This window comes from Ovis aries, chromosome 24, assembly GCF_016772045.2.
Source record: "Ovis aries strain OAR_USU_Benz2616 breed Rambouillet chromosome 24, ARS-UI_Ramb_v3.0, whole genome shotgun sequence".
NCBI classification, from domain to species: domain Eukaryota; kingdom Metazoa; phylum Chordata; class Mammalia; order Artiodactyla; family Bovidae; genus Ovis; species Ovis aries.
Window position 1 is genome coordinate 36,065,125 of NC_056077.1, and position 20,293 is coordinate 36,085,417.

The window sequence follows — 20,293 nt, forward strand, 5'->3', positions numbered from 1 at the left end:
GAGAAATAATCAGGACTTTTAAAGGTCCACGCCAAGATTCCTTTAGAATATTTGCACATAAAAGGTAAAGCTTTTCATCTTAGTTTGTGCAATACCGCATACCTGAAGAGGTTGACTGGCTTAAATGTTCACCTCTTGCTGCACCTATGCAAACAGGCCAAAATTCAAGGAGGCACCTGAGACTATTCTGACTGTTCAAACTGTTGATCCCTCCTTTCTCAAAATTTGCTCTGCTCTCGACTGCTCCTCCCCCTCCCTCTGGGGCCACGCCCCTTCTCGGAGAGGGAGCGGGTTGGTTCATTCTGGTCTCTGCGAGCCAGGGCGAGCCTTAGGCTCCCGCCCCATCCATTCTGAGCTGTCGTTCCCACCTTGGCCCACCAGGGGGAGCTCTATCCCTGCTGAAGTTGCATTCCGGAGCACGGTCCACCGCCTTGCGGAGGGTACAAACCACCTCTCCTTGTTTCTTTCTGGTGCCTGTCAACCTGCGGGCTGCCCTTGCCAATCATCAGAGGCCCTTGCCCCCTTATTCTTATACACTCCCTTCCTGCATACTCCCTCTTATACTAGAATGTCTCTCTCAAAGATTTCTTTCTCAGGTGCAAAATCTAAAAGAACCCCCTAAATGTCATTAATCAACATATATGATATTTTAATAATTACCATGAATGCAAAAATACATCATGAACAAATTATCAAAAATTGAAGTCAAGACGGAATCAGTATTACTGATTTTTTTCCTTTGGTCTCGGGCTTCAATCTGGCTCAGCCAGGCACAGCTGGGTTTCACCCCCCACCACTTAGTCAAGGACATGGCTTCTGTTTTCGCCTCTCCCCTGCAGAATCACCTTTCTTCTCGCCCCTGGATGCTTCTTTAGCATATTTCCTGTCTTAAAACAAAAGAAAACCAGTCCCCCGCCTGACCTCGCCTGCCCTACCCCTCTCTGTCTTGTTTTCCTTTTCCTCTGGAACTGACTACAATTGAGCTTTTGTTCTCAACGCTCCCTGGGAAGCGGCTCTGGTCAAGGTCACCAACGACCTTCACCTCGTCTGTGCTCCTCTTATTCCGTGCCTGGCAGAGGAGATCCACGCTCCTTGAAACTTTCCTCTTCGCTTGTCGGCCTCCTGGATCCCTAGCCGTCTTCCTACTCCCTTCCCCACGTCATCTCTGGATTATCCTATCTTCCTGACCCTAAACGTCAGAGGCACTTCCAACCATTCCCTCACACTGCCCAGGACAAAGGGAGAAGAGTCATAAATCTCAGTATTCAAAGCCTTTTAATGGTTAGCTCGATCATTCAAGAGATCCAGACAAATAGCTGTCACTCACCATTCCAAGTGTGAGAAGGTGGTAAGATCCAGGAAAAGTACCTAGTGGAAAACAACTGGGGAATGCCCGCCCAGTGTTGCCATCAGTGAGCTCTGTGTGACCTCTTGCAACGTGGTTTAGACCGAGAAATATATATTGGATCTTTGTCCACAGTTCCAGGGACAGAGCTCCTAAAATCTTTGAAATTTCCTAAGTGATTAGAGCCTTGCAAGTGTCTTTTGTTAGGTTCCAGAGGTGACTTTTGGACCCCACCTTATGTTGGGGGCTGGTTGCCTGAAGCACCAACCAGGTGGTTAAAGGGTTGAAACTTTCAGTCCCACCTCCCTGACCTCCAGGGAGGGGAAAGGGGCTGGAGGTTGAATCAACTGTCAATGGCAGTGATTCAATCAATGACGCCTACGTAATGGAACTTCCATAAAAACCCAAAGGACATGGTTTGGAGAGCTTCCAAGCTGGTGAACCAGAACTCTACCACATGCTGCTGTGCCAGCCCCAGACTTCAAGGGGACAGAAGCTCCTTTATTCAGGAACCTGTCCTGCGTATCTCTTCATTTGGCTATTGATCCGTATCTTTTATTGTCCTTTGTAATAAACCGGTAATCTACTGAATAAATGTTTCCTGAGTTCCTTGAGCTACTCTAGCAAGTTAACTGAACGAACCTAAGGAGGAAAAGGCAGTGGCACCCCACTCCAGTACTCTTGCCTGGCCAATGCCATGGACGGAGGAGCCCGGTGGGCTGCAGTCCATGGGGTTGTTAAGAGTCGGACACGGCTGAGTGACTTCACTTTCACTTTTCACTTTCATGCACTGGAGAAGGAAATGGCAACCCACTCCAGTGTTCTTGCCTGGAGAATCCCAGGGATGGAAGAGCCTGGTGGGCTGCCGTCTATGGGGTGGCACAGAGTTGGACACGACTGAGTGACTTAGCAGCAGCAGCAGCAAGGAGGAAGTCATGGGAACCTCTGATTTATACCTAGTTGATGAGAAGTGGAGATGACAACCTGGACTTGGGATTAGCATCCGAAGTGGAGGGCAGCCTTGTGAGAGTGAACACTTTACCTGGAGAATCAGATGCTGTCTCCAGTAGACAGTGTCAGAATTGAACTGAATAGTAAGACACACCTAGTTGGTGTCAAATAATTGCTTGTTGATATGGGGAAAACTCAACACACACACATAGGAGTTTGATGAACAAAACCTTTACTCCTTAGAGAAAAGGCTTAAATTCCCTTGAGGGACTTTAAAGAAGATTTGAATAAAAGGCAAAATATACTATCCTCATGGATATGATGACTTAGCACTGCATAGATGGCAATTCTCCCCCAAGTTAATCTATTAAATGTAATCCTAAGTTTATATGGCAGAATAAAGTCCTTATACGGTTAAGGAAATGTTGAAAAGGAGGACTCACTCTACTAGTTAAAAAAAAATATTTTATAAAACCGAAGCTGAAGAAAACCCAACAAAACAACAACCAGCACACACTGATACTTGTGCTGGCAATGGAACAGAGGTGAGAAGTCAGAATTAGATCTGTGTGGATGCAGCTACTTGGCATATGGAAGGCATGACACCACAAATCGATAGGGGAGTTGGCTGTTGGCAGATGCCACTGGGAACACCGTTTCAGCAGATGGAGCAAAAAAGTCAAGCTGGATCCTGCAATGCAGACCTGGGTTTGATCCTTGGGTCAGGAAGATCCCCTGGAGAACGGAATGGCAACCCACTCCAGTATTCTTGCCTGGAGAATCCCATAGACAGAGGAGCCTGGTGGCCTACAGTCCATGGGGTTGTGAAGAGTCGGACACAACTGAACAACTAACACCTTCACTTTCACGTCAGAGATGTCCACATCCTAATTCCCAGAACCTGTGGCAATGTTACTTTCCATGGCAGATGGGATTTTGTAGAAGTGATTAAGTTGTGAAAGGGGGAGATTGTCTTGGAGAAGGGAAAGGCTACCCTCTCCAGTATTCTGACCTGGAGAATTCCATGGACTGGCTAGTCCATGGGGTCGCAAAGAGTCAGGCACGACTGAGCACCTTTCACGTCACTTCTTATCTTGGGTCCAGTCTAATCACATGATTCCTTCAAAGTGGAAAACCTTACCTGTGGTCAGAGGGAGAGAAGCATACCATCAGTTTTTCTTTTTTTTTGGAATCGAGGAAAGGGCCACAGGCCAAGGAATGCAGCTGGCCTCTAGAAATTGGAATATGCAAGAAAATAGATTCTCCTTAAAATCTTTAGATGACAACAGCCTTGCTAATACCTAGGTTATAGGCCCCCCAAAAGCTCATTTTGGACTTTTGACCGCCAGAACTGTAAAATAATGAATGTGCACGGTTTTTAAGTCACTAAATTTATGGTAATTTGTTACAACAGCAATGGGAAGCTAATGCAGACCTCTGACTCACCATATACAGAAGTGAACTCCCAATAGGTCCAAATCTAAATGTGAAAAATAAAATTACAAAACTAACAGAAGATTGTGCTGGAAAGTATCTTTGAGATTTTTGTTTAGGAGAAGACTTTTTGAACTGGAGCTTCAAAACACAAACCATGCATAGGAAAAAAATTTTTTTTCTGTTCAACAGAGGGCACTGTAGCTGAAAAAAGACACCTGCAATATCTCAGATTGATGGAGGATTCATAATCAATAAACTCCTGCAAATCAGTTTTAAAATGACAAGCAACCTGAAGAAAAATAAGCAAAGATTGTGAGCGTGGGAGGCCGCCAATGGTGATTCCGATCCTCACCCAAGTAAGTGTGAGAACAGTTGCAAGAGAAGAGCCATGCTGTGGATTGGATCGTGCCCCCGCCCCATTCCTATTTGGACTCCAACCTAAGTTCCACTACCCCAGCATGTGACCTCATTTGGAAATAGGGTCTTGCAGATATAGTTAGTTAAACTGAGATGAAGTTACAGTGGAATCCACTGGGCCCTCATCCAAGAGGACTGGTGCCTATACAAAGGGGAAATTTGGATGCACACAAGGAGAATGCTATCTGAAGACAAAAGCAGAAGGGGTGATGCTTCTACAAGCCTAGAAATGCCAAGATTGCCAGCCAACCATCAGAAACCAGGAGAGAGGCAGGGAACAGAGTCTTCCCCAAGGCCTGCAGAAGAAACCAGCTCTGCCAACGTCTCGATCTGACACCGCTTCTGAACTCCAGAATTGCTACAGAATGCGTTTCTGTGTGTTAGCTGCTCACTTTGTGGTGCTTTGCTATGGCAGCCCTGGGAAACAAATACAGGGGAGTTAGCCTCTCCTTGGAGTGTGTGTGTGGGGGCATCTTGATCTGGTGCCTGGTGATGAGTCTGCGGGGGATTAACCAGACTGAAGGTGGGGCTGTTCTCAAGAAGAGCATCAGGCTTCCGGGGCTCAGCCTGCTCTCCAAGTTTAAGAGGGGACAAAGGCACAGGAAATGCTTGGTTGCTCTAGCATCAAATCAGGCGTCCCTGACTTATTGGACCAAATCCCAGACCTGGATCTTCTCAGCATCGGTCTCTGCAGTGCAGACAGCCCCATTACAGTAAGGGAGGAAGATGAGGAGAAAACAGCTGAGTATCTAACCTTCCTCCCCCTCCTCCCCACCTCAGAAGCTCAGCCTTGCGCATGAGAGAGCCAGCAGCTGAAGAAGACTCTTGAGAGTTCTTTGGACAGCAAGGAGATCAAACCAGAATTCCATCCTAAAGGAAATCAACCCTGAGTGTACACTGGAAGGACTGGTGCTGAAGCTGAAGCTCCAACACTTTGGCCACCTGATGTGAAAAGCCAACTAACTCACTGGAAAATCCCTGATGCTGGGAAAGATTGAGGGCAGGAGGAGAAGCGGGTGACAGAGGATGAGATGGTTGGATGGCATCACCGACTCAATGGACATGAGTTTGAGCAAACTCCAGGAGATGGTGAAGGACAGGGAAGCCTGGCGTGCTGCAGTCTGTGGGATTTCAGAGTCAGACACGACTGAGGGACTGAACCACAACAGCAAGAAGCAGGGTGGGAGGGAGAGGGCAGAGTCAGCAGCAGCCTGCCGCTTTATCTTGCAAACCAGAGCTGCTGGGATTCCTGCAGCCACAGCACCAGAACCTCATGACCGCCCCCAAGATCAGTGCTGCTGATCTCTGCTCTGAACACACACCGGGGTCTCCGAGGGGGGGTCTGAGGCTGGGGGGTTGTCAGCCTTTAACTTGGCCAGGAGCAACCCCTTGACCAGGGCGCAGTGAGAGGACGCTATGGGCACCCTGACTCTGCCCAATGTCCTCCTCCTCCATCCTGGCGCCCCCCCCCACCACACCCACACATCCCTACTCTTCGCCTTCAGCCTGATTGCTGCTCTTGAGTCACCCTCACTCCCATGACTGGGCATGGGGCTTGTTTTCTCTGAATTTCCCGCTCCACACACTTCTCTGGGCCCCCAATGCTCCTGACCTTAGCAAACCCCAGCCCTTGGGTCTCCACCTCGGTGCTGGCTGACCTGTCCTCCCTACCCCCACCCGGCACTGCCTCCCTGCCCTTGGCTCTCTCCAGGAGGCCCTGAGCTAATCAGGCTGATTATCGCCCAGGTCCAATTTCACTTTTCTTGGCTACCACGCGCAGTAAATTTCCTCAGCCGCCAGGCTCCCCTGCGAGCCCTGCCTCTTGTCAGGCAGCCCGACTTAGGAAGCCGCCAGCTCCCTGCCTGCCGCCTGCCGTATCATCACAGATGAATCAGGCTTGCCCAACCTGGGGGTGTAATCTAAACACCATCGACAGTCACATCACCCTCAGCAGCAAAACACAACTGTCACGTCTTCCCAGGTCTAGTAAAATCTCTGGGGTTCTAAATGCCCAGACCCTTGCTATTAGTCTAAAGATTATACTATAATCTTTTACAGCTGCATTTTAGAGGATGCTTTGGAAAATCTCCCTCGTCTCTACACATTTTGAGAGTGGGCTAGCGGCATTAGTCTTAGTTTATCATCAGGAGATAATCCTTGAACTTCCAGCTTTATTTTATACTTGACCCATTCCCAGGGTCTCTGAGTATCTGAAAGTGATCTGGAAAGATCCAGAGAAGGAGAGGGAAGAAGATGAGGATGTTTACTTATCTTGAAACCCCAGCCCCCGCTGTGATTAAAGAAGAAGCTCTTCTGATGGTTCCTTCTTTTCCAGTGAGGGCAAGTCTTGGCTGTGAGAGGGAAGGAAGTACAAGTGCCCTGTACTTGCATGGCCTGAATTGGTTCTAGTGCTTCAAACACGGTGCTTTCTGAAGGATGGGAGATACCCATGTATGACGCGATTAGAGAGCAAATAAGAATTCTGGTTCGTCACGTTGAGACAAGCCCAGAAGGAGGCTGAAGAAGGATGGACGAATGCGGCAGGGGATGCTTTTAAAGACTTTGTGGAGATGAGTCTTGATTCGATTAAATGTAACAAGCATCAGTAGCATCCTCTGTGCACATGGCCGTGCGTCAGGCATTGTGGGAGCAGAGAGGGGAACAAAGAAACGACCTCACCCTGCGGGGACAGATGTAAGGGAAAATCATGAAGGTGATGTAAGAGTGTATATAGCGCTGTTAGGGAGTGCTGTGGATTGAAAACTTGTGCACTCCCTGCCCCAGCCCCCAGTGTGATGGTTTTTGGAGATGGGGCCTTTGGGAGGTGGAGTGAGATGAGGTCATGAGGGCAGGGCCTTGGCCCAGTGGGATTAGAGCTCTTAGAAGAGACACCAGACAGCTTGCTTTTTTGCCCCCTCCCCCACCTCTGGTGCGGGCATGCACAGAAAAAGCGGTCATGTGAGCATATGGCGAGCAAGGGGCCTTCTGCAAGCCAGGAAGAGAGCCTTCACCAGAAAGAGATCTTGTTAGCCCCTTGGTCTTGGACTTCCAGCCTCCAGAATTGTGGGAGAATCAAAATTCGTTGTTTAAGCCACCCAGGGTATGGAATTTTGTTGTAGCAGCCAGAGCTAAGACAGAAAGACATAGGTGAGAGCTATTAATTGTGAAGAGCTGTATCAAAGAAGACTTCCTGGAGGAAGTGGAACTGGAGTTTCAGGATGAGTCAGGTCCTAGAGAGGAAGATGTGGGAAGGTTGGCAAAAAGACAGCTGTCTTTGAACCAAGAAGTGGGCCCTCACAAGACACAGAACCTGTCAGCTCCTTGATCTTGGATTCCCCAGCCTTCAAAATGGTGAAAAATAAATATCTGTTGTTTTTAAGTCACCTAGTTTCTCGGCATTCTGTTATAGAAGTCAGAATGGACAAAGACAGCCCAGTTTTAGGATCTGGGTAGTTTGATGGCAAATAGAAGAAAGTGAAGGCTAAAGATTTCTCACGGGGGAGAAGCTGAAGGATGCCTGCAGATGCTCCAAATGTCCATGAGGGGGCACCAGAGCTTAGCCTCTTTCTTAGGTTAAGGTCTAACTGGTACGGCCTATGGGAGACACCTTCCAGAACAAAATGAATCTTGAGCTGCATGGCAAGAACAGTCATAAAACATCCTAAAAATGTTAAAAATGATATCCATAAGGGATGCTTTATAAAAACCTAGTTCTTAATACAACAGAACGCAAAATTGTGACCAAATGGTCAAATATAATTTTTCCCAAATGTAACTCAGGGAGTTGATCAGAAAGCTGGAAAGAGAACCCAGGACTCTATCTTTTCAGATCTATGTAAAGACACATGAGCCCATTTCCAGAAAGAGAACTTAGCTTCCTTGCATGGGGAAGTGCGTATCTGTATCATGTGAGCATGTGTGGCCCTGCCTCACTCGTGGCATCCTTGGGGCTCAGCAAATGATGAAGGGGGAGGTCAGGGACTGGCATGCTTCCTGGCTTCATACTTCCCTCTTGTCATCTGGAGGCCAAACTTATCAGAATCCATATCCGAGGAGATGAGGAGAGAGACTGTGGGTGAGAAACAGAAGCTTGCATAGGGCGCTGACTGGAGAAAGGCCTGGGAACCATGAAAATTTTAATGAAGCTGTTTTTCTTGTTTGTATTTATTAGATAGAGATGATGATCGGTTCAGTTCAGTTCAATCGCTCAGTCGTGTCCGACTCTGCGACCCCATGAATCGCAGCGCGCCAGGCCTCCCTGTCCATCACCAACTCCCGGAGTTCAGTTAAACTCACGTCCATCAGGTCGGTGATGCCATCCAACCATCTCATCCTCTGTCATCCCCTTCTCCTCCTGCCCCCAGTCCCTCCCAGCATCAGGGTCTTTTCCAGTGAGTCAGCTCTTCTCATGAGGTGGCCAAAGTATTGGAGTTTCAGCTTCAGTATCAGTCCTTCCAATGAACAGCCAGGGGTGATCTCCTTTAGGATGGACTGGTTGGATCTCCTTGCAATCCAAGGGACTCCCAAGAGTCTTCTCCAACACCACAGTTCAAAAGCATCAATTCTTCAGCGCTCTGCCTTCTTCACAGTCCAACTCTCACATCCATACATGACCACAGGAGAAACCATAGCCTTGACTAGATGGACCTTTGTTGGCAAAGTAATGTCTCTGCTTTTGAATATGCTATCTAGGTTGATCATAACTTTCCTTCCAAGGAGTAAGCATCTTTTAATTTCATGGCTGCAATCCTCATCTTCAATGATTTGGGGGCCCCCCAAAATAAAGTCTCACACTGTTTCCACTGTTTCCCCATCTATTTCCCATGAAGTGACAGGACCAGATGCCATGATCTTTGTTTTCTGAATGTTGAGCTTTAAGCCAACTTTTTCACTCTCTTCTTTCACTTTCTTCAAGAGGCTTTTTAGTTTCTCTTCACTTTCTGCTATAAGAGTGGTATCATCTGCATATCTGAGGTTATTGATATTTCTCCTGACAATCTTGATTCCAGATTGTGCTTCTTCCAGCCCAGCATTTCTCATGATGTACTCTGCTGATGCTGCTGCTAAGTCACTTCAGTCATGTCCAACTCTGTGCAACCCCATAGATGGCAGCCTACCAGGCTCCCCTGTCCCTGGGATTCTCCAGGCAAGACATGATGTATTCTGCATATAAGTTAAATAAGCAGGGTGACAATATACAGCCTTGACATACTCCTTTTCCTATTTGGAACCAGTCTGTTGTTCCATGTCCAGTTCTAACTGTTGCTTCCTGACCTGCATATGGGTTTCTCAAGAGGCAGGTCAGGTAGTCTGGTATTCCCATCTCTTGATATGGACTAACAAAAAAAATCAGAACTTGCAGATAAAAATAACTTTAAAATAGGCATAATACTATATATTCTACCTCATTTGAAGAGTTGACTCATTGGAAAAGACTCTGATTCTGGGAGGGATTGGGGGCAGGAGGAAAAGGGGATGACCGAGGATGAGATGGCTGGATGGCATCATGGACTCGATGGACGTGAGTCTGGGTGAACTCCGGGAGATGGTGATGGACAGGGAGGCCTGGTGTGCTGCGATTCATGGTGTCGCAAAGAGTCGGACACGACTGAGTGACTGAACTGAACTGATATATTAAAAGACAATTATCTGTGCTTAAAAACATAGGTTTTTCATAACAATGAAATGCAGTGAATCTTACACGAGCATAAGTTCAGGCCAGTATTTTAAGGGATCTGGGCTCTCAGGGAAAGTGATTCGGGCGCTGTCCTTGGTTCTGAATCTGAGCTGGCAGGTGGCACAAGCTTCCTGGAATGAGTGTGAGGGCTGCACCTATCGGAGCTTCCATGGTGTTTCTGTTTGAGAGTTTCCCAGCACTGTGGTCTATCTCCTCTTCCCCGTTGGTAAGTACAAGCGGAGAACAGAAAGACAGGTCGGACCATCACCTTCAGAGAGATGACCAACACCAGTTGTGGCCTTTGCCGTGACAGTCATTGTTCCAGGCATATTTGGGTCTCTCTTGCCTTTTCTTCTAATCTGTTCTGAATTGAGATGAGCCTGAAACCCCTTCCACAGACCCAGGTTGCGTTCCTTCTGCCCTTGAGGAATCTTTGTAAGGCCCCAGAAGACAAGTAGTTCTGGACTATGAAGTCTGATTCCTTTGCTAGCTTACTGGGGACTGTCCCAATCCCTTTGCATGAAGGTGCCCCCTTCTCAGTACCCCCAGAGCCCCAGTACCTCACTTTATAGCTCTTCCATAGCTACTGGAACTGGGGGTCCTCTTGGGATACACACCCTCCTCCATCCCAGACACCCTGTCTTCCCTGAGATCTGAAGGAGAGAAAGGGAAGTTAGTCTCTGGAAACTATAATTCTCCTTCCCATTCTAGGGGATCCTTCATTCTCTCACAAATTCCATGAGTTCACCCACTTTTCTCTGGAAGGGCCTTGGTACCACATTGCTTGTCTCACAGCCTAGAAATTTGGCATCAGGACTTAATATACATAGAAGCGAAGCAAGAATCTAGGGGTATGGGGATGAGGTCTTGTAAGTGTTCAAGGAGGTGGGGATAATGTCTAATTGTGCAGCTATGTGAAAGGGAGCTCACACCCAATTCAGGAGCTGGATTTCAGGGAAGTTAGTAAATACACATGACTAAGTTCCTTCCATTGGAATGTGAGCAAAATGATGGATGCCACTTCCAGACCTGATCCATACAACTTCCCTGGGGGTACTGATTGCCCTTCCAGGTAGAGACACATGGTGAGGAGACCCAAGGGACTAGCAAAGCTTTGAAGAAGGAACCTAGATCCCTGAATCACCACATGGAAGAAAGCTACCTGCCAATCAGGAGCACAGTTCTAGAAGCAAGAAAATAAAATATTCTATTGTGGTTGAGCCATTATACATTTGGGGCATATTTGTTACAGCAGATTTTAAAATATCCTAACTGCTACAGGGAAGGGTATTGTTTAATCTGAGGAACAGATATTTAATAGAATTACTCTCATCTTGTCCTCAGTCATGTCCAAATCTTTGGGACCCTTTGGACTGTAGCTTGTCAGGCTCCTCTGTCCATGGGATTTTTCAAGCAAGAATACTGAAGTGGGTTGCCATATCCTCCTCCAGGAGATCTTCCTGACCCAGGGATTTAACTTATGTCTTCTGTGTCTCCTGCATTGTAGGCATATTCTTTACCCGCTGAGCCATCGGTCATCCTAAAGAAGTTCAGATTTTTAGTATTAATATTTTTGGATCAAACAATCTCCTTACATTTGGGATTTAATATGTTTGTAACACTGAAGAGAATTTGGCCTGTTGGAATGTCCACCTTGATTTAGTTTAAAGTATATAACTGAGTGATTGATTTAGACTTGTGATTTTATATTAAATCTCGCTGAGGTTGTAAACAGGGTTAGAACACTTAAGAGAACTTGAGGTTTATCCTGCTGTTCTGTGCTGTGTAGGCGCTCTGTCGTGTCTGACTCTTGGAGACCCCATGGACTGTAGCCTGCCAGCCTCCTCTGTCCATGAGGTTTTCCAGACAAGGATATGGGAGTGGTTGCCATTTCCTTCTCCAGGGGTCTTCATATAGGTGCATTTAATTTATTGGGTTTGTAAAATTAAGTGTGGAGAAAGCTTTAAAAAATATTTAATTGTATTAGATTTACGGAGCTTCTTGGGTAGTTGGAAAGCTTTTGTTTATTCATCAAAAAAGATGGAAATCTTTAAATAGGAAATGTAATGTATTAATTTTAAAAATGCAACTGAAAACATTTCATGGAATTTGACTAGCCAGGAATGTGCTCAGATGCATCAGTCTTTTCAGTCGTGCCCAACTCTTTGCAACGCTATGGACTCCAGCCCGCCAGGCTCCTCTGTACACAGGATTCTCCAGGCCAGAATACTGGAGTGGGTTGCCATGCCCTTCTCCAGGGGATCTTCCTGACCCAGGGATCACACCTGTGTCTCTTTTGTCTCCTGCATTGCAGTCAGGTTCTTTATCCACTAGCCACTTGGGAAGCCCAAGAATGTAAAATAAACACTAATCAAAGGCTTTCAACAAAGTGATTGTCCTGCTTCTGGCCAAAATAGAGTAACAACATTCCTGTTACTAATCAGCTGGCTAGTCAGTTAAAATAGGGAGATTATCCTGGATCATCAGGGCAAGCCCAGTATTATCGCATGAGTCCTTAAAAGCAGAGGAAACAGCAGAAAGGAAATCAGAGAAATCTGAAGCATGAGGGCACGCCGATGCTGGCTCTTCAGGTGGAGGGGACCTCCTCGCAAAGTCGCTTCTGCCTATAACCTGAATCAGTTTGGAAGTGGATTCCTCCACGGAGCCCCCAGCAACGAACACAGCCTGGCTGTCTCCCTAATTTCAGCCTGATGAGTGTCTAAGCTGAAAACTCAGCAGAACCACCCCTGTGCCCAGACTTCTGATCCACAAAACTATTGGATAATCAAAGGGTGAACTAAATGTGTGGAACTTTGTCAGGATAGCGATAGAAAACCGATAGAGTCAGATCTTGTCCTTTGTTGAAGGGTATCTGAATTTCCTTGTCCAAGCGACCTTGGGTGGGTTTTTGAATGCACTTGTGGGGTAAATTCCTAAACATCGGAATTGCCCTGTGAAAGAGCATAAGTAATGTCGTGTTACTTCTTTCTGCAGCACGGTACCAGTTGCACCCCCTCTACCCCTCTGTGGCTGGGCCTGTTTCCCACACCCAATGCACTAGCTAGCTTTTTGATTCTTGGCAACCGTTATATGAAATGTCCCTTCACGCCTCAAAAAAGGATGCATTGAAATTCTAGCCCTCAGTACCTCAGAATGGGACCTTCTTTGGAGACAGGTCTTACAGAAGTAATGATGTTAAAATGAGGTCCTTAGGATAAACCCCATCGACATAAAAAAGATATTCACAACCTAAAAATTGAGAGTTATGTTTTATTCAGTGGGAATTTTTAGGACTTCAAGTCTGGGAGGCAGCATCTCCAGTAACCCTGAGAGAACTGCTCTGAGGAGACGAGAGGAGGAGCCAGGTTGTACAGAAGTTTTGCGACAAAGGGCAGCTAGTCTGAACATCAAAAGATTACTGATAATTAAAGAAAACCAGATATCCCAAGTTAAGGAATTTAGCACTTTTCTATGTATGGGAATGGCTTCCCTGATAGCTCAGTTGGTAAAGAATCCGCCTGCAATGCAGGAGACTCAGGTTCAATTCCTGGATTGGGAAGATCCCCTGCAGAAGGGAAAGGCTACCCACTCCAGTATTCTGGCCTGGAGAAATCCATGGACTGTATAGTCCATGGGGTCGCAAAGAGTCGGACACAACTGAGCAAATTTCACTATGTATGGGAAGGGCTTTTCAGGTAGTTCAGTGGTAAAGAATCCATCTGTCAATGCTGGAGACACAGGAGACACAGGTTGGATCCCTCTGTCAGGAAGCTCCCCTGGAGAAGAAAACAGCAACCCACTCCGGTATTCTCACCTGGAGAATCCCATGGAGAGAGAGGTTTGGCGGGCTACAGTCCATGGGATCACAAAGAGTCAGACATGACTGAGGCACAGAGCATGTACAGGAATATGCAAGAGTCTGGGCTCACTAAAATCATTCCTTTTATATGCATCTCAGCTATTGGGGCTGGTATCCTGTTTTTCACATCCTATGCTTCCTTTCTCAGGGTTTACTGTAGGGTGGGGAGGGCTGCCGTCTGATGGCTGCTGGATAGCAGGTATTCCTCTCTTTCCTGAGGGCTTAGGAGCTCACAACTGAGAGCTGCTATCTCTGATGACCGTGACATCCTTGTGTACTGATACGGCAGGAAATACTCCATTTCTCAGTTCAGTTTTTCCAACCCCATGGACTGTAGCATACACCAGGCTTCCCTGCCCATCACCAACTCCTGGAGCATGCTCAAGCTCATGTCCATCGAGTTGGTGATGCCATCCAACCATCTTATCCTCTGTGTCACCCTTCTCCTCCTGTCTTCAGTCTTTCCCAGCATCAGGGTCTTTTCTAATAAGTCGACTCTTGGCGTCAGGTGGCCAAAGTATCGGAGCTTCAGCTTCAGCATCAGTCCTTCCAATGAATATTCAGAACTGATTTCCTTTAGGATTGACAAATGATCTCCTCGCAGTCCAAGGGACTCTCAAGAGTCTTCTCCAACACCACAGTTCAAAAGCATCAATTCTTCAGTGCTCAGCTTTCTTTATGGTCCAATTCTCACTTCCATACATGGCTACTGGAAAAACCATAGCTTTGACTAGATGAACCTTTGTCAGCAAAGTAATGTCTTTGCTTTTTAATATGCTGTCTAGGCTGGTCATAACTTTTCTTCCAAGGAGCAAACGTTTTTTAATTTTGTGGCTGCAGTCACCATCTGCAGTGATTTTGGAGCCCAAGGAAATAAAGTCTGTCACTGTTTCCATTGTTTCTCCATCTATTTGGCATGAAGCGATGGGACTGGATGCCGAGATCTTCATTTTTTGAACGTCGAGTTTTAAGCCAGCTTTTTCAGTCTCCTCTTTCACTTTCATCAAGAAGTCCTTTAGTTCCTCTTCGATTTCTGCCATAAGAGTGGTGTCATCTGTATATCTGAGGGTATTAATATTTCTCTCAGCTATCTTGATTCCAGCTTGTGCTTCATCCATTTCTCACCATAACCCAAAACGACTGGTGTCCTCAGAGGGGAAAATTTGGACACGCACATGCATGGAGAAGGACAAGAAGATGGAGACAGAGGTCAAAGTGATGCGGCTGCACGCCAAGGAACACCAGAAGCGAAAGTGTCAGTTGCTCAGTTGTGCCTCATTCTTTGCAACCCCAGGCCTGCAGCCCGCCAGGCTCAGGCTTCTCTGTCCATGGAACTCTCCAGGCAAGAACACTGGAGTGGGTTGCCATTTCTTCCTCCAGGATATCTTCCAGATCCAGGCATTGCATGCAGATTCTTTACTGTCTGAGCCACAAGGGAAGCCCTATGATCCCTGGCAAATCACCAAAAGCCGGGGGAGAGGCCTGGAACAGATCCTTCTCTGCTGCCTCTGGAGGGAGCATGGCCCTGCTGACACCTTGGCTTTGGACTTCTGGCCTCTGTAACTGTGAGCCAATAAATTTCTGTTGTTTTAAGTCATCTGTTTGTGATACTTTGTTGCTGCAGCCCTAGGAAACTGGTAGAGCCTGGAAATGGATTAAAGAGAGGACTGCTGTGTAGTTTGATTTTTTTTTTTTTTTTTTTTTCCTCTTGGATCCCTGGTAGGGGAGCTAAGATCCCACATGCTGGAAGGGTGGTGGGTGGGCAACTAAGCCAGCTTGCCACAACTACTGAAACCGTACACCTCAACTAGAGAGCCCACAAACCACAATGTTGATTCGCAGTGATGAAACTAAGAACCGATGCAGTCAATCAATAAATAAAGACCAATTAAAGGAGTGCAGGCCTTCACACACCCTAAACCTTATCAGCAACCCCACCCTAATCATTTCTATTAAGTATTAGTTGCTAAGTCTTGCCCGACTCTTTGTGACCTCATGGACTGTAGCCCACCAGGCTCAGACTCAGGGGACCCAGGTTTGATCCTTGGGTTGGGAAGATCCCCAGGAGAAGGGAATGACAACCCACTCCAGTATTCTTGCCTGGAGAATCCCATGGACAGAGGAGCCTGGTGGGCTACAGTCCATGGGGTCACAAATAGTCACAATGACTGAGCAACTAGTACTTTGGTTTCTATAAAGCTTCTCACCAAATCCCTCCAGGCTGGGACATGGTTTCCAAGGGCAGAAGTGCACCTTTTCCCTGTTTGCCTGGCAAAGCAATAAAGCTGTTCTTTTTTAATTTACCCAAAGTCTGTCTCTGAGTTTCAATTCGGTCCCAGGGCAAAGAGGCTGAGTTTTTGGTATCATCCCCACACACCCACCTCCTTGCTTCCCATTTGGGCCTCCACCCCGAACAGTCCTCTACATCACAGCTAGAGCGATTGCTTCAAAACACATTTGGCAAGTGACTTCTGTGCCGCAAACTCCTCGGGGCCTCTGTTACGGGTTGCATGGTGTCCCCCCTCCCCAGATTCAGACAGTGAAGTCCTAACCCCTAGTACCACAGATGCTAACGTTGGGAAATAGGGTCATTGCAAATATAATTAGCTCAGATGAGGTCACACTGGAGTAGGGTGGGACCCTAATCCAAAATGACTGGTGCCCTTGTAAAAAGGGGGAGTTTGAACGCAGACACAAAAGGCCACATGAAGGTAAACAGAGACAACAGGTGATGTGGCCACAAGCCAACTGTGGCTTAGCAACCAGTCCTGGGTCCCATTCATGCCGGGTGTGGGCAAGGAGAAGGCACTTGGCAAGCCTGGACATGCCTGCCCTGGGCTGAAAGGACATTGTGTTTCTTTCATGTCCAGTATAACCAGGGGTGTGCTGCAAGGGAAGGCAGCGGGAGTGGGTGTGTCTGCTGGGACAGGGCAAGGCCGGGCAGAGGCCACTAGAATGTTTCTTAAGGCCCTTGCCTCAGCCATGTAGCCTGAGGAAGTATATGTGGCTCTGGATCCCCAGAGAAAAAACATGGGAGGATCAGATGCCACTCAAGGCTGGCCAGGGGTCTCCAGACTGGTGGATGCCAGGCCCAGAGAGAGGACGACAGAATCCAGGAGCAGAGTCTGAAAGGCTCTATTTCACAGACGGGGAGACTGAAGCCAGAGATGCAATGAGTCCCAGAGTCCAGAATGTGGTTAGAGGCTAAAGGGTGATGGGGGAAGGTGGAAAGAAAAGAAGAAGAAAGGGAGAGGGAAAGGAAGAGAGGGCCAGAAAGAGGGCATGCAGGAGCAGGAAGAAAGGAAAAGGGCAAGGGGCAGAGGGAGGAGAGGGGCCCAGAAAGGTCTTCCCTAAGGCGTATCATGGGGCCCCAGATGCCACCATTGTCTGGAAGGCATTGAAAATGCCAGGACTGGGAGGGAGGGTGCCATTCTTACTACTGATAAGATATCAGCTTCTGGTGATGTTATCCTGGGAACATCTGTGCCAAGCAACAGCAGAATTCAAATCAGTGATGAATCTGCCCTTTAGAGCAAGCCAAGCTGCTGTCCTGCTCTGCCTAGCCTCCCTCCCCCTCTTCCCACCTCCATCCATCAGCTCTCAGATTGGCTCCCAAAGAAGGCCTTGCCTCCTGTGGGCAGGTTTGGACCAAGGAGGCCATGGTCTCCCTGATTACACTCAGGGGTACTTTTTCCCCCTCCCCCACTCCATTTCCGCCTTAAAGGAGAGCTGTCCACAGTTTGGGGCAAGGGGATAGGAGCCCCCCACCGCCAACCCCTGCTTCTGGGGCCATGAGCTCAGGGCAGGACAAAGTCGAGGACGTGGCTGTTTGAATGACATTGACAGGGCCCAGCATGAGCCCCCACATCTGCCCCAAGCTCCCTTCCCTCCCACCCAGGCAATCCCAGGATGACAACCCAAGGTGGGGTAGGAGTCCTGAAGCCCACAGTTTGATTTTGACCTTTGTCCCCTTCCCTCTTTCTCTGGGAGCAGACAAGGGGCAGAGGGGATCCTGGAGGGTCCAGCTAGGACCTGCTATCATCTTCTGCTGAGTTGAGCCCAGGTCCACGGCCATGGAGCCCAGAAAGGCTGAACTGGAAGGAGTCCTAGAGGTCCCAACCTTTGTTCTTCAGTGGGAGAAACTGAGGCCAGAGACAACCTGAGCTGCCCTATGGCACACAGCTGCCTCCAGGAAGGGTTAGTGTTAGGGTTATGTTAGGTAAGGTTAGGGTTTGTTCCCAAACCCTATCTTGTGTCCATGTGGCTCCAGCAGCAGCCTTTCGCCTGGTTTAGGGTTGTCTGACAGCTCTGTGATATCCTTGGGGCACAAGGTAGGGGTAGGGTGATGCAGACATGGTCAGGGCAAGAGTTGGAGAGAGCAGAGGTGTGAGGTATTGGAAGAGCCGACTCACTGGAAAAGACCCTGATGCTGGGTAGGATTGAAGGCAAAAGGAGAGGGGGCAATAGAGGATGAGATGTTTAGATAACATCACCGGCCTGAGGGGCATGAGTTTGAGCAAATTTTGGGAGATGGTGAAGGACAGGGAAGCCTGGCATGCTGCAGTCCATGGGGTCGCCAAGAGTTGGATGCAACTGAGCGACTGAACAACCACAATGAGAGACCCTGGGCATCTGGGGCAGGGGTGGAGGGGAGAGGGGAGAGGAGGGGCACACTCTCGGGGTAAGGACAGGTCCCAGCACTGGCTGAGCATCTCATGTGCCTGGGGATTTGTCTGGGGGCTTCTGTCTGATTCTCCAGCCCTGACAAGTCAGATTTCTTATTCTCCCTTTTTGGAACGGAAACTGAGGCTCCAAGACACCAACTCAGATGAACCCTAAAGCCCTGGCTCTTCCTCCGGACCTCGCTGGGGAGGAGAGAGGAGTAGGCAAAGGGTAGGAGGCTGAGAGTACCCCCGCCTGGGCCCCCAGGATGCAGCCTTCCCTGGGCGTGGGCAGGTCCAGGACCCCGCAGGGCTGTGGTTGTGAGAGCAATGGAGTGGGGTCAGTCACCATGGAGAGGGGCAGGAGCCGAAGGAACAGAGACAGCAGATGGAGCGTCATTGCCACCAGTCTCGATTTCAGAGCCTGGAGGGCAGCGCACCTGCCCTTCACACTTCAGGGAATTGGTGAAACAAACATTGGTCAAGGAACCCCAGAAATAAACGGGCCCCAAGCCCTTTGATCCTGGAGACACTGGAGAACTAGGGCCCACCTAAGGCAGTCTTGGAAGCTTCACTGACGACTGGGAGCATGAGAAGCCCTGTTTCAGGCCAAAGGGCAGAGGGAAGGGGAGGTCCTCCCTGCCCGCACAGCACATAGGCACACAGGCCATCAGATCTGTCGGGAGCAGGGCCTGAAGCGGCCTGGAAGAACTAGGCGGCGCTGGAGGGAAGCAGAAGGCGGAGGAGAGGGTGGGCCTGAGCTTGCAAGGAGAGGGTGCTTTTGACTCCAACACCGGCAGTGGAGACCTCCTCCCCTCTTCTCAAGCTGGCTTTACTTCTGCTCAGTGTACCCCACCAGGTCATGGGTGCAGGACAGTGCCCAGCCCCAGGAGGGCTGAGAATTCTTGGGTCTGAGGGGTTTGCAGGTAAGCACAGCCCCTGGGGTCATCTGAAGTGACATTGGCCCCTCTCAAGGTCAGCAGGGCAACATGCTCACTCTTCTGCCTTCTGGGGACTCCCGCTCCTCCTTCCCTTGGCCCGAGGTCCACTCCCGGATGTGACCCCAAGCTCAGCTGCCACAGAACCCTCAGGCAGAGGTGGGTCTGATCTGGCCCGGGCTTGGAGCAGATGAGGGGCCCCAGGCTCCACACGTGGGCATGGGAAGGGGCCCAGATGTGGTGTCCAACCCTGCAGTGCTCTTCGGAGAAAGACCTTCCCAGACTTGCAGGCCCCCTGCAGGGGAGGGGAGGAGACTGCTCTGGCCACGCTCAGCTCTATAAGACTTGTCCTTTATTGGCAGGAAATTCCTGCATGGGTGTCACAAGTGGAGTAAACCATTGGAGTAAACACAAGTGGAGTAAACGCAAGTGGAGTAAACACCAGTGGAGTAAACGAGATGCCTCCGGGCTCCTGGCTGGAGGGCGAGGGAGCACAGCAGTGACGACGGGGCAAGCCCGCTCGCCCTGAGAGGGTCATCCTCGGGCCTGACGACTTCAGACTTCAGGTTCCTCTTTGCAGCCTGGGGCCGTGGAGGGCTCTGCTGGCCGCAGCCTCATCACCCAGATCTGAGTGAGGGGTGGCAGTCCCTGTCCCCGTCACTGAGCAGTGGTCACCACTGTGGGCTTCTGAATGTGGAGCTGGGGCGAGTGGGAGAGAGGAGGTGAGACCAAAGAGGGCCCCAGTGATGGCTGGTCCAGGGGGAGTGAGCTGCCTCTGGGCTGAGGGGGGCCCACCCTCCCCAGGCAGCCCCAGGCAGCCCCAGGCAGTAGACAGAGGGGAGAAGCCCCTAGCTGTGGGGGGGGGAGGGTGCAGGGAGTTGGGGGTTCCTGAGTCACCTCTGTAGTGGGGTCCACACTCCCCAAGGAGGGCTGGAAGTTTCTGTAGATGTTTTCAAGGCCAAATGTGTCCCCCTTCAGATCCTCACCTGTAAGGAGAGGTACTGGGGT

The 20,293-nt window shown here is 49.0% G+C and overlaps 1 protein-coding gene across 1 annotated transcript in view; it reads right to left on the reverse strand.

Moving 5' to 3' along the window:
- Positions 1-19,620: 19,620 nt before the first annotated feature.
- Positions 19,621-20,293, reverse strand: part of MUC12 (mucin 12, cell surface associated) — a 29,130-nt gene continuing 28,457 nt past the window's right edge. Inside the window, exons 11-12 of the mRNA XM_060406003.1 lie at positions 20,183-20,271; positions 19,621-19,984 (exon numbers count right to left, since the gene is read on the reverse strand). Of these exons, the coding sequence (XP_060261986.1) occupies positions 19,943-19,984; positions 20,183-20,271 (131 nt within the window). The 3' untranslated portion in view covers positions 19,621-19,942. The remainder of the gene's footprint in view (positions 19,985-20,182; positions 20,272-20,293) is intronic.